Source organism: Euwallacea similis, chromosome 1 (assembly GCF_039881205.1).
Source record: "Euwallacea similis isolate ESF13 chromosome 1, ESF131.1, whole genome shotgun sequence".
NCBI lineage: Eukaryota > Metazoa > Arthropoda > Insecta > Coleoptera > Curculionidae > Euwallacea > Euwallacea similis.
In genome coordinates this window covers 4888525-4901702 of record NC_089609.1, presented here as the reverse complement: position 1 = coordinate 4901702, position 13178 = coordinate 4888525, and the positions used below count along the sequence as shown (strand labels likewise).

Sequence of the window (13178 nt, the reverse complement as noted above, 5' to 3'; positions counted from 1 at the left end):
TAATTATTCAGAATCCAAAATCGTGTTTAGGAGCAATTTAGACCTTTTAAGAACTAATATTTTTTACAAAACTTTATTTATGATTGTATAGTATACAAATTTATAAAGCCACATACTTAGTTTGACTTTATAAGAAATATGAAATACTGAATTACACATAGCAATTTTTGACTTAATACAAAGTGTATTCATCCCTAAATTTGAGAACTGAATAATTCAGGACTCTGAAATTGATTCAAGGAATTCTGTGCCTTTCGACAATATTAGGGAACGAAAATGGCAATAGCTCCAATTAAAAGCCTTAAAGAATTCATTACCAAATTCAAGACTTCAAAGTGCGTTTGGAAAATTTATTCTCATCTAAAAAAAGTCAAGACAATTAGGCGAGGTATATTTTAAAGTTTTATGTTCATATTTCGAAAATTCCTGGCAGTTCTAACAATCGAAATATAGCAAAACTGGGGATTCAATTATTTAAAACCTCGAAAAAATATAAAGACCTGAGGTGCCTTAAACTTACCTGCGGTATTCAGGAACTATCTGAAAATGAGTTGCACTACAAGGAAGTAAACGTACTGCAATTGTATTGCGAAATTGGCTGGACGCAATGAACGAACACAGGGCAGAAACGGTTGAGATATGCAACCAGGGATGTCGCTGCCATAGACAACATTTACACCTCAGTTGTTTTAACAGTTTTAATTAAACTCCACCTTCATGTGCGTACGTTATTAAGCGATTATCTCGAAATCTAAGGGTGTTCCCTTCAAGATGATAATCTCCCATTTAATCTTAATAAACGTGGCGGTTTCACAGGATTTCATCAGAATGAATTCCTGCAGCGTGCCCTTAATTAAATTCGGCTACCATTTGACGGCAATTTAGTTTAATGAGGAGATAAAGCCTAGAGAGTTGACAAAACTAATACATATTCTATGTTTGTTTCAGCTTTCCGAGCTGGAACAAAGAGTACTGGAGGCTGAAGGGAGAGCGGAAGAGGCGGAAGATAAGGTAAGAACCAACGTTATTCTTGTAGCCAAAGTACCATTAAAGAAGGTATTCCAAATTCGAGGGTGAACATTGCATGCGATGTTCAACCATAAAAGATACGGGGTTGGTTTTACCTCCCGACAAAATGCAATTCGGGTCTTGTGATAATTCCCAGTGGTTCCTGAGTTTGTTTTACATTCTGTCTTAGTTTAAAAAGGCATTTAAAAAATTATATCACATTGGCACTTTTAATCGTCTACTCAATAGTATAATTAGATGGCTATCAATTTCTTGCGGTTGCTGACATGTTGCAAGAGATGTAGGTCACCTTGTATAAGAGCAATAATATTTAGCGTCTATAAAATTGAGATATCCTGTACATGGAAAGGGTACTTTTACTTCACCATAGTGTCAAGATATTTGCCACATTCCTAATGTACAAAAATATACTGGAAAAATAAGAAAATAAACACATTTTCTCTGCTTCTCTTTAAAATCGCCCTTTTTTTTCAATTATAATGGGCATCGGTTAAAAATGACAATCAGAGCCAGCTTAAACGCACGTGCAAAAAAATATCACTTCATTATATGGGGGCCACCCCTAAATACGTTCAGCGTGTAGAGGGATGAAATCGGCCCGAGGGTTGCCTAGCGACCGTTTCTAACTTTCGCTATCGCTCTTTTATTGATTATTTTTCGTCTCGACGTCCGCGACGCCGTTGTCGGCAATGGCGTCTTTCAGCTGACAGAAAAACATAAGAAATTCGCGTTTGGTTTTCATTTTGCGGGTTCAGTTTTTCGGTTCTGTTTGTGGGGGTTATTTTCAGTTGGATGGAGGCTTTTGTAATGTAAGTAGGTAGTTTTCTATCATTGTTCTATAAGTTTAAAAAGAGGATGCAATGTGTAGAAGTTTTCTCTCTCTATATTCGAATGTATCTAAGAATAAATAATTGCTAAACAAATTAAAGAGATATAAACAATAATAAACTCAAACAGATTCAGTTAAAATTGCCGCAAATGGAGATTTTGTTTTGGAATGTATTGATTAGATAACTGACCTCCATATTTCCGTGATAAGTTATTTATAGGCGGGTGTCGGGGAGCGTTGAAGTGAACGTTGAGAAATGATACATAGATCAAAACAGCAAAGAGATTTGCACGAAGAAATAACCATCGTTAAGAGATGACTCTGATAGAAACTCTTCTAATCAATTTCCTGCTGAAAATAGAACTGTCATTAGTGCCCAAGTTTAAGGGCCTCTATAACTTGGAGTTGTGCCAAACTGCGGTTTTCTTTGTTTAGGCTGTAAATGCACTTTATGAGCTTGATAATTTACGTAAAGTTGTCTTTTTAGACACATTATTTTGGCTTGCTTTTGCTATTAATTTGGCAACAGGGAAAGCTCCCCAGTGACCCCTTTTAGTGCACCGATAACAACGAATGAGCAATGACTAATACGGACAACCCTATTTCATTTTTTCCCTACCAACTCACCCTCCATATTCGACATATGATGCAAGCAACTTTCACCAATGGTCCTTATTTAATATCCCATATTATGCATAAATCCTACCCATTATCACTGTCTATTGTTCGCGTAAATTTTCCTAATTAAACCATTATTTTTTGGTGATAATCGTCAGAATCATGGACTCAAATATTCATGACGCATTCTTCTCAACCCGTGGAGCAAAATCCACGTGTTGCCGCTTATGGCGCTCCTTGTGAAGTACACACAAACAATCCCAACCAAAGAGGCGATGACCGATGCCTACAGAAAGTTGGGGTTCTCTCGGGGAAGTTTTGTGACAGCAGCGCCGAAACGTCGCCGTCGGGACGCTCCTGCCGCATCTCAAATCTCGATTTAGTTCTACAGTTTCGCACCACGAGAAGAGGAAATAGGATTTTACTGCTTTTGTGTGTATGCGTGCGTGTGTGTGCTCATAACCATGGGGTTTTTAGCCGAAAAAAACCCGATGTGTCTCGGTAAGCCTTCTATCTACATTCAGTAATAACCAAAAGAAACACTCTGTATATGTATTTTAATTTGATTTTCTTTTCTGTAAAAGAAAAAAAATAAAACGGGAAATTTGGGTTTGGAAAATTCCAAAGTATTAAAATATTGTGATACGCCAATGACGTACTGCGTATTAAGCATTTTAAGCAGTAACGAACGTATAGTACCTGTGGGGTAAGGTCCACGCGAACATAAATTATATCCATAAACATTTTAACACATATCTCCGATTTAATCAGCAAACTCTGCATTCGCCATTTTATCCAGAATATGATACATTTTTCTGCCAATTTAACCATTATTATAAGATAAAAATTAATTACGACGTTGACATTTTCATGAGTTATGGGCCCTATAGATTGATCTAACCATTAATCCTTTAATTGGCCCACGACTTTTAACCTATGAGTAAAAAAAAATTCCTATCAAACTTACTATTCGCAAAAAAAAACACTCTTAAAGCTGGTGAGCTACAAACTTTTTTGCCTCAAATTTAATGGTGGAGATCAAAAGAATAGTGTTTATTGCAGTCAATAATTTTAATTAACGTTCTTTAATTGAATTTAACAACATGTGTGTGCGTGACAGCCGGATTCGTATAGGAGCAAAGAAGACTAATTCCGATTGCTCATAACTGGAGTTTATGGGTCATTACACTAAGTGCCGTACGTCTGGATTATTTTAAGAGCTCGCCTCTCCGCTTTTTTCCGTCTGGATGAATAAAATCTTCCTGGCAATAAGTTCTATATTCGACAAGAATATGTGCATTTTAAATGTTAATAAAGAAAAGAAGTATGGTTGGAATTTACTTCAGGTATTATTGAGCTTTACATGAAAATGCTCTTTCCCAATTTCAATAAAAATTCGGTGAATATTGCCGGTTTATTTCCCATTTGCACAACATAACCGTTTAAAAGCACATAAAAGCACGCTGTTCTCGATTTTAGAGTTTACTACGCTTGGTTTGGCTAAGTGATGTCTAAGTCTAAGGCCCTTAAACTCTCTTCAGATCAATACCTCCACGAGTGGAGCACAATAATAAATCTTCTACAATTGCTTTTGTGCATGGCAAATCTCTAAACCTTTAGTCGCAGGGAACTTTTAATAAATTCTCATGAAATTTACAAACTAAAACGGATTTGACATGGATATTTCCAGCTCTAGGGATGTTATCATATATTACTTTTATCTCACCGCGGTATTTACACAATCGAAAAAATGACAAATCAATTAATGTACTGTAGACAAACAGTCTTATTCTGACATGAATCAGTGGAGAAACGTGAATAAACCACAATGATAAAAAATATAAACAGCTACTTATTGGTATCCTCAATCATCTCATTTATCAGTTCATTGATGAAGTGTACGAATCTACTACAACAAAACTGTGCTTATTATTTTTTTCGGTAAGTCACACTCAGAACTGATTGTAAACACTTCTTTGACCCTTTAAGGACATTACATTAACATTTCACATGCAGATCTCGTATCTGTGTGGTGTGGCAGATGTTCAAGTTATACGACCGTTGGGGGAAGAACTCGTGGTGGTAATGTCATGAATAACTCCGAAATTCGTATTTTTTTAAGGAGGATTTTGCAATGTTTTTTTTATAGTTGTTTCAATAATGTGTATGTTGGTTGCAGGTACGAATAATGGAACAGAAGCTGGCATGGTCCTCTCAGAGTGACGCCGGCAGTGCGCAAATTCATCGACTGGAAGGAGAAGTAGAAGAGCAGCGACAGCTGCGGTTGCAGGACGCCAGACAGGTTGGTTTTGTAACCCGAACTAATTCAATTTTCTTCACAATAACAAATTCAAATAACAAATAACTGGGCGGAATATTTCTACCCTAAATTTTACTTACAAGATTTGCAACATTATAATTGCTTAGCGTATGGTTGTTCCTATATAGGTGGAAGCAAAGGCTGCTCGCATCAAAGAATGGGTTACCAATAAACTCCGAGAGTTGGAGCAGCAGAACCAACACCTCAGGGAACAGAACATCAAATGCAATCAACAGCTCGAGCTCCTAAAGAACCATTTGGCTCTGGCCGATAGGCGACGTTCCGAAAGTGGATCGCCAGAACCGCGTCAGGTAAATAAGAAAAAGGTACCTATATGCAGCTATTTTGAGCAGTGTTTGTGTTGGTATTGAAATTCGACGAAGCATTGATGAGGTATAATTAAATTTTTAGTTACCACTGTCGACCACTTCCACCTATAGCAGCACCAAGCACAGAAGGCATCAGTCTGTTTGTATATCAACAAATACCAATTTTGAGCCTGCAGTGCCGAGTACTCTTGTAACCAGTGTTAATTTTGGTACTACTAATAATTCTAGGTAAGAATTAGCCTACAATGTACAAGCAGTAAGGTACGAACTCGAATTTAATAAAACGACATCTGTTGGATATTATCCATATTTATTAAAACAATTAAAGATAACTATAGACAGTGTGATGCTAATACCACTCTGATTTCTAAATTAAAGGAAAATATGTAATATTCTGTTGCTTAGCATGGATCCACTGGCAGACGAATTGAGGGCTGCGGTGGATAATCTGAGCATCGCCAGGATTCCTAGTAGTAGCGCTAGTGATCCCGATTTGGCCCATGATTATGCGGAAATCTACACCCCAAGCAGGGAGAAAGTCCCATGGCCTAGAGCCCCTACTCCCCCCCTACATAGATTTCCCAGTTGGGAAGATCGAATATACCAAGTAAGGCTCATTTTTACTGTTATTAGAAAATGTATAACTTCTCTCGATTAAGGTGGCAGCTGATGGTCTGACCCTAACAGGAACAACTCCAAGCGATATAGGTCCAGAACAAGCAGGTTATCAAGACATCCCCGTCCCTGTGTACGCTACCGTGAAGGGTAGGGCTAGTCAGATTCGCTCTATGCCCTTTACGGGCGATTCTTCCGATGACTCTAGTGATGGGGAGGGAAATAATACGCAAGTGAGATTTGAAGACTGCAAAGTTTTTGTAGATTTTAAATTGGTATTACAGGCAGTAGATGGAACTAATACTCATAGCAGGAGTTCAGGGGAAACCTCAGCTTCAAGTCCAGGAAAGAGGACTGGGTCTAGTAGCAGTGGCTCTCCTAGCAAAAGCAAGACTAGAGGTAGGAACTGATTTTTTTCTTGTATTGCGTATTGTGTAAGAATTAGAAGTTAAATCGGCTTAAAATGACGCGAATTCCTTCGACAGATTCTTGAGAGTATCTGAACCAAACAAATTCTTTTTCGCCAGGTTTTGACTCAAGTAAACACTAACCAATCTGATTCACACGTAATAATTTGCCATTTTTGACGTTATAAAAACGCTCATTTGTTGGAGAAATAAGGAACAGTCACACAAGATAAATTAGGAAACTCGCCGTCTTTATCACTCTAATATTCTTCATAAGGTGCTCTCTCCCACGGTTCAATGTTTTTTTTTTAAATAACACTTTTTGAATTACAAGTTAGGCATTGATTCCATTTATGAGTAAAGAATTGTGTAGAGACGTTGGAAATTGTCTAATTTTTAAATGGGTTTTTTTGAGATTCTAAATGTGAATTTTTGGCATCCTAAACTTTCAGATATATCTTTCGAGTCTGGATTATCGGACGATTACGCCGTGCCTCCAGATGCGCTCAGTTGTGATACAGTTAGTTTAGAGTCCTCAATGATGCTCAGAGCTTCCTATTTCGACAGTCCAAAGAGAATTGAAAGTTTAGAGAAGTGCGGGTCTCTAGCCAAATTAGGTAAGAAAAAACAACTTTCCTGACGTAGTATTTTTGCACAACATTTTTCTTTGCAAGGTGGGAAACTGAAAACGTGGCGGAAAAAATGGTTCGTGTTAAAAAATGGAGTATTAACTTACTACAAGAGTCAGAGCGACATCAATAGGAAACCCCAAGGGCAGATCGTTTTAGACGAAGTGTGCCGGATCACGAGGGCGGAGGGCTCGAACACCTTCGAAATTGACACTGGGAAGAAGACGTATTACTTAACGGCCGATACGATTACGGCCATGGAAGACTGGGTAAGGGTCGAACTTAATTAAAAAAATCCCTTGTGATTGATGGCTGCAGGAGCGATTAGGCTAATGTTCTCCGAAGTTGGGTTATCTTTCTTTGCTGACATTTTGGAAAAAGTACCTCCTTAAATCAATTTTTGTTTAGGTGAGATTACTCCAGAACGTGCAACGAAGAAACGCTACGAAAATACTGCTTAGTAAAGAAGAAAATAAACCTTCGGTGCAGGGATGGGTGACCAAAGTAAAAAACGGGCACGCGAAGCGCTGCTGGTGTGTTTTAATTGGGAAGATGTTTTTGTACTTCAAATCTCCTTCAGACACCGTAATTACTCGCAAATTAATTAGATATAAAATTAATAACAGTAATTTTTTAGACTCCGCATGGGCAAATCAACATGAGAGAAGCTCGAGTTGAAGAAGTGGAGCATTTATCAGACTCAGATTCTGAGGAGAGGGACTCGGAACAGCCAGATTTAACCATAGGAATTTTTCCCAATAACACTGGGCCCACATATTTACTATGTCCAGGGAAACAGGTATATGCAGTTCTTTTAAGCAGAAACCAGAAAGTAAAGTTAAATGTCAGGAAAGAGACGCTTGGCTGTATCACCTCACAGTGGCAAGCGGCGGAGGTCCGAATACGGGAACTCAATATGAGCAGCTCATTCACAAACTCATGGAGGTTGATGGGGAGCCTAATTGCGTCCTCTGGAGACACCCAGTTCTACTGCATGTGCCTTGCACTAAAGATGGTGCCGTACCGTCCTATTTTCCATTAACCAGCCTTCCGACTGAGGCATTACAAGTAAGAATTCGTAGTCAATAAATACCTTACTAAAAAGAACTCGGATAAAAATTTTTAACATCTAACCAACGAGGTGATTTTCCTACAGACTGAAGCAATAAAACTGTTCAAAAGCCTCCAGCTCTTCCTCTCAGCTGCTGTGGACCAGGCGGGAATCGATTACCACGTGGTTCTGGCTCAGAACGCCCTACAACTCTGTCTGGACATGCCGGAACTGCAGGCAGAGCTCATTTGCGCCCTCATCAAGCAAACTAGCAAGAGCGCCCCATTACCCAAGTTAGGAGTGCAGGTACCCACACAAAAATTGTTTAAGAAAGGCGTAAGTCGAGCTTTTTTTCTTTACGTTGATATTCAATTTTCCGAGTGATTATGTAGCAGTTTGGTATTATTTGCAGTAGTACAGGAATGCTGTAGATTTTAAAATGTAATATACAGGGTATAGTCACTGAAATGTCTGAATCGCCACAGGTACCATGCATGTACATCCTAAAATTTCAAAGTAAATTAGATTGTTGAGAAAGTTTTAGAACATTATGTTTTTGCATGATTGTAAATTAAAATTTCAATGTGCTAGATCTGAAATGTTTTCATCTACTCTTTTCTCATAAAGAATGTTGGTGTTTCTTTTTATTCTATTATTTTCCTTATCTCCATGCTTCTCTCTCCTAGTCATTAGAAGATGCAGTTAATCTATGTTATTCATCGTTCAGCTTACAATCACACTTGATCGCAGCAAGGACAAGCAACAAACATCACACGTATCCCACATTTTCTCATTATCTGTGCCTTGTTAGCATTTTGCATCCGTTCTAGTTTTTCTGTGCCCCCCGAAACGAAACACCAATAATCTTTTCAGCAACTGCTGCTTTGCGCCACGCAAAGTCTGTTCTCGTGCGAAACGAACACTCCAAGCATAAACAGTACAGCGTCTGATGATCAAATCGCATTGTCCAATATACAGGCGGCGCAAGAAGAGAAGTTCCGGGAGCACAAGGAGTGTTTTAAGGAGCACAAGGACTCGAAGGGTCCTCCAATGTACACGTTGATGCAGGGCTGGCAGTTACTAGCATTGGCCGTCAGCCTGTTTGTGCCCAAATCCTCCAGGTTGTTGTGGTTTTTGAAGCTGCATTTACAGAGGAATGCCGATAACAAGACCGAGTGCGGGAAGTATGCTTCATATTGCGAGAGGGCGTTGGAGAGGACCATTGTTGCAGGTAATAAGTTATAAGAAAAGATATTCAACCGAGTAAATTCTACGAATTTTTTTGTCAAATTTCGTCGCACCTAACAAAACTTAAGGCCTCTTGTACCAATCTGAACCATGACTGCTTGCGTCACTTCCCTTAATTATCTTACCAGCCTTGATCAATTTTAAACAAAAGAATATTGTAGTATTGCCATTTTTACAGATTGGGTTCAGTGCGTATAACTCGAAATTTTAAAAATCCACTAAAAATAGATTTGTCCCTTTAGTATCCTCTAACAGGTTAGTTCAGGTAATATACATAAAACTACTGCTGTAGGTGGCCGAGAACTTAAACCGAGTCGCATGGAAGTCCTAAGCATTTTAATGAAAAATCCCCAACACCACTCTCTGCCTCACTCCATGCCTGTGCACTTACTCAACGGCACTTACCACATTACCAGCTTCGATGGTTCCACAACGATCAAGGAGTTCCAGGACACTCTAGCTCATGAAATTGGCTGTAGAATGAATAATGGTTTTTCCCTCTTTAGCGATGATCCTATAGAGAAGGATTTGGAGCACACTTTAGATCCCAATGCCAAGCTTTGCGACTTAATTTCCAAATGGGAAATCGCTCTAAGGGAAAAGGGGCTGGGAAAATTTGAAAATAGTAAAGTAATTAGGATGACCTATAAAAATCGGCTTTGGTGGAAGAATAGCGCGCGATTGGAAACTGATAAAGAACGGCTGCTGCTTTGCTACCAGATTAACAAACAAATTGTAGCCGGAAGATTTCCTTTGAGCAGGGATTTGGCACTGGAACTGGCAGCGCTAATGGCGCAATTGGACGTGGGAGACTGTCCTTTAGGAAGTGCAAAAGCGGCAAGTGCCAACAACACCCTCAATGCCCAGGCAACTACTTCAACCGTTAAATCAACCCCTAAAGCTACCGTGAACGGGACTTTTAGCCCTCCAGCGAATCTGCACACTTCGTCCACTTTAAGCGCCCTGAATAATGTCCACGGGATCTTGACCGCCCATTCCAATCAGGCACTTAACGCCATTGATAAGTTTTATCCGTACCGGTACAGGGACCAGTTAAATCCAGATGGGCTGGCGGAATTGCAAGCGAAGCTTTTAGCCAAATGGAGAGCGCTCAAAGGGAGAACTCAGCTGGATTGCGTGAGGATCTATTTGACTTGCACCAGGAAATGGCCCTATTTCGGAGCAACATTATTTCAGGTAATAATAACCGAATGCAGAGCGATTATGAATAAACTATAAATAAGATTTGTTTCCAACTTGTTACGTATTGAAACTCTTTATTTAACAAGAAAATATGTCTTTAGGCCAAACTAAGACAGCAAGACTCTCCAATGCTATGGCTTGCAGTCAATGAGGACTCAATAACCGCCCTAGATTTGGCCACCATGCAGCAGCGTCACCGCTACCCCTACACCAACGTGCTCACATTCGGAGGTTGCCAAGAAGACTTCATGCTAGTCGTCACCCAAAACGATCAGCAACCGTCCCAAAAACTCATTTTCACCCTCAGTAAACCGAAGATTCTCGAATTGACGCTTTTGATTGCCGACTACATGAATTTACTGATTACCAACCCGGGTACTCCGTTATTAGGGACCCTCAGCAGGGGCACAATGGTGTCAGTTAATCAATCGGTGGTCAATCAATCAATTATCAGTCAGACTTTGGTTAATCAATCGCAGCCGGACATTTTGAAATCGACCCCTGATCATGGAGTGCAGCGCGCAGAATCGAAACGTCGCACGCACGTCGATTCCGGACTTGCGTGATACTCGGTCGAACACTTGGCGTGTAAACGGTTGTAAGTATGAGTTCGTTGCGAGAATACAACAATAGTGGTTTTATTTAAATGGTGATTCTGTTGAGCTACACAACCAACGCTAATCTGCTAGCAATTATAACGTCACAAACATTTAAGGAATATTGCATAAACAATGCTATAACTGCTATTAATTTAAAGACAACTTGATTACTAATTTCTATGGTAATTATGTGTTATCACAGTACAAAAACACCGAAACTACATATATAGCAGTCAAGTTAAATACTATAGCTTTAACTAATAGATAGGTTAGGATATGCATAAACTCGTGTTTTAATGAGACATCACATGTTTAATTACTTTAAACGGGGACTGTTCCATGGATAAAATGTATCGAAATATCTAGTCCTATTTATTAATAAACTAGTGAGCATGTAGGTATCCAGTGCGATACTCTATGAATGATAGATTATTAGTTATATGCGAGAATGTGTTTGACAATATTTTTGAAGTTGTGGACTTAATTTTTGCGTTCAGTTTTTTTGCTTTCAAGTGCGTGCTTAAGTAAAATTCGCTCTATAGACCTCTCTTACAATTTTTAATTACGGTTCTGAAAATAATTACCTACCAATTAGTAGTTTCTGACGAGTTGGTGAATATACAGATACGTGTTTATTTGCTTGACTGATTAAACGACTCATTTCTGTAAAATACTCACCATCTGTGTACTCTTTTACCTATAGTGTAACTCGAAAATTTTAGATCGAATTTTATATAACAAACCTCGTTTGATATGGAATATCAACGTGTAAGTTACCTTTTATAAATATACATGTTAATTTTAGGTGGGGTGGTTTTACTTGTCTCTCCACAAAAATTGACCTCGGTGCTGCGAAAACCATAGATCCTAATTGAACAATAAGTGGAACAAGTACCGTACGTTTACCACGAAACATTGACACTCTGTATTATAGCTCGGAAAAATACCCAAAATTATAAGTTAGTGTCAACGCTGTACTGCTTCAACAGTAACATTCTTTGCCTCTAGTTGGCTGAAATGGACATCATGTGACTGCTACATCTGTTTACAGTGTTGTCACAATGAATAGAAAATCTTTCGTCGATAAGTTGATCAAAAACTATGCATTTCAATTGCCGTATTGAAATGTTCGTACATTTCCTAAGTAATTTGAACTAGCGAAGACAACACGTAGCCTGACGTCTTCCTCGCTGATAAACACACGTAGCGTGGGTATATACAAATTAAAGGATGCGCTTGGAAAATGTTTTCAGCATCAATTTTCCGAACTATTTTGAATACAAGGGTCGCGAGCTTGCTCGAAGCGAGACGGACGTCTTACTTAAAATTAGCGGCGAGTTTTACGGTTTATGAACAAAGCGCTTACTGTCCAAGTATCGCCTTGGCTCTAAAGCCAGCTAAAGTGAAAATATCGCGTGCCGAGTGTGCTTGTAACTTATACCGATTATTTGGTCTTTCACACAAACAAAATGCCCTCGGGATCTAATTCCAACCTGTCAAGTAAGTCACCTGAGCCTTGACCTATTTTAAACTGGAATAGGGGTATAAATAGATATTTAATAGTGCAGTTTAGAGACTTTTGTATTGCCCACGTAGAGAAATCGATAATAGTGTCTTGGCCTAAAACTTCGCCGATTAAAAATAAATGAGATTAAAATAACTGTTTTGCTTAATTTTCCTGGGAAGGCGAGTTTAACGCACTAACAGCGCGTGTTTTCAACTTGTCTTTGTTTAATAACAAATCGTTGTTTGGACAATAATACAAAGCAGAGTGGGCGAAAGGAATTAATGTGGTTAATTTCAGGCACAGACACTGTATATCCAGAACATTTATCCAGATTACATAGGAGAGTGGTACCGAAGAAACGCAAAGGGGGGTCGTCGAGGTATCGCACCCAGCCTGTGACCTTTTCAGAGATAAAAGTGAGTTATGGTTGTATTCACATATTCACAAACTACTAAAATATGCGATTTTAGGAGGTAGATGAAGATAACTATGACAATGAAGAAACGTCTTCATGCCGAACTGCATCTTCACAAGAGTTAAGGCACTTGAATGAAAAATTTGAGCTCTTTAGAAGGGCTAGTGACTTGGCATTTCCCACTTGTAAAGAAGATCCCTCGGAGTTGATCCTGAAGAACAAATCGACGAAATCTAGTTCAAAATCTTCTTTAGAGATAATTTCCCAAATTCAGCAAATTCAGTATAAAGATAAAATTTAATTAGTTTTCATAGGTATTAGAATGTTACGTATTTTTATATGATTAAAAGGACAAACACTTTGAATAGCAATTAAAGAC

At 38.8% G+C, this 13178-nt stretch overlaps 2 protein-coding genes across 14 annotated transcripts in view; both read left to right on the top strand.

Annotated features, from left to right (window-relative positions):
- The window catches only part of LOC136412413 (uncharacterized protein CG43867), a 50435-nt gene extending 38754 nt beyond the window's left edge, over positions 1–11681 (top strand). For 4 of the 13 annotated variants that reach the window (XM_066395473.1, XM_066395513.1, XM_066395517.1 and 1 more), the window contains exons 3-17: positions 949–1011; positions 4656–4778; positions 4925–5122; positions 5208–5353; positions 5531–5732; positions 5785–6139; positions 6600–6764; positions 6822–7045; positions 7185–7361; positions 7414–7575; positions 7626–7844; positions 7933–8163; positions 8701–9058; positions 9368–10272; positions 10380–11681. In XM_066395473.1, coding sequence (XP_066251570.1) covers positions 949–1011; positions 4656–4778; positions 4925–5122; positions 5208–5353; positions 5531–5732; positions 5785–6139; positions 6600–6764; positions 6822–7045; positions 7185–7361; positions 7414–7575; positions 7626–7844; positions 7933–8163; positions 8701–9058; positions 9368–10272; positions 10380–10844 — 3993 coding nt within the window. In that variant the 3' untranslated portion in view covers positions 10845–11681. Of the gene's footprint in view, positions 1–948; positions 1012–1622; positions 1839–2763; positions 2978–4655; positions 4779–4924; positions 5123–5207; positions 5354–5530; positions 5733–5784; positions 6140–6599; positions 6765–6821; positions 7046–7184; positions 7362–7413; positions 7576–7625; positions 7845–7932; positions 8164–8700; positions 9059–9367; positions 10273–10379 lie in introns of those variants that run through there. The other 9 variants (XM_066395491.1, XM_066395506.1, XM_066395496.1 and 6 more) reach the window with 9 other exon arrangements.
- Positions 11682–12123: 442 nt separating this feature from the next.
- Positions 12124–13137, top strand: LOC136412718 (uncharacterized). Its single transcript, XM_066395891.1, has 3 exons — positions 12124–12377; positions 12682–12800; positions 12855–13137. The coding sequence occupies exons 1-3, from the start codon at positions 12347–12349 to the stop codon at positions 13098–13100; spliced, it is 396 nt and encodes a 131-aa protein (XP_066251988.1). The 5' UTR covers positions 12124–12346; the 3' UTR covers positions 13101–13137.
- The last annotated feature ends 41 nt before the right edge of the window (positions 13138–13178 follow it).

Excerpts from the sequence above, each read along its gene's own strand:
- LOC136412718 (XM_066395891.1), top strand. The coding sequence starts at position 12,347 with ATGCCCTCGGGATCTAATTCCAACCTGTCAA. Across the intron at positions 12,378-12,681 it reads ATCTAATTCCAACCTGTCAA|GCACAGACACTGTATATCCA; the intron begins GTAAGTCACCTG and ends GGTTAATTTCAG. Across the intron at positions 12,801-12,854 it reads TGACCTTTTCAGAGATAAAA|GAGGTAGATGAAGATAACTA; the intron begins GTGAGTTATGGT and ends ATGCGATTTTAG.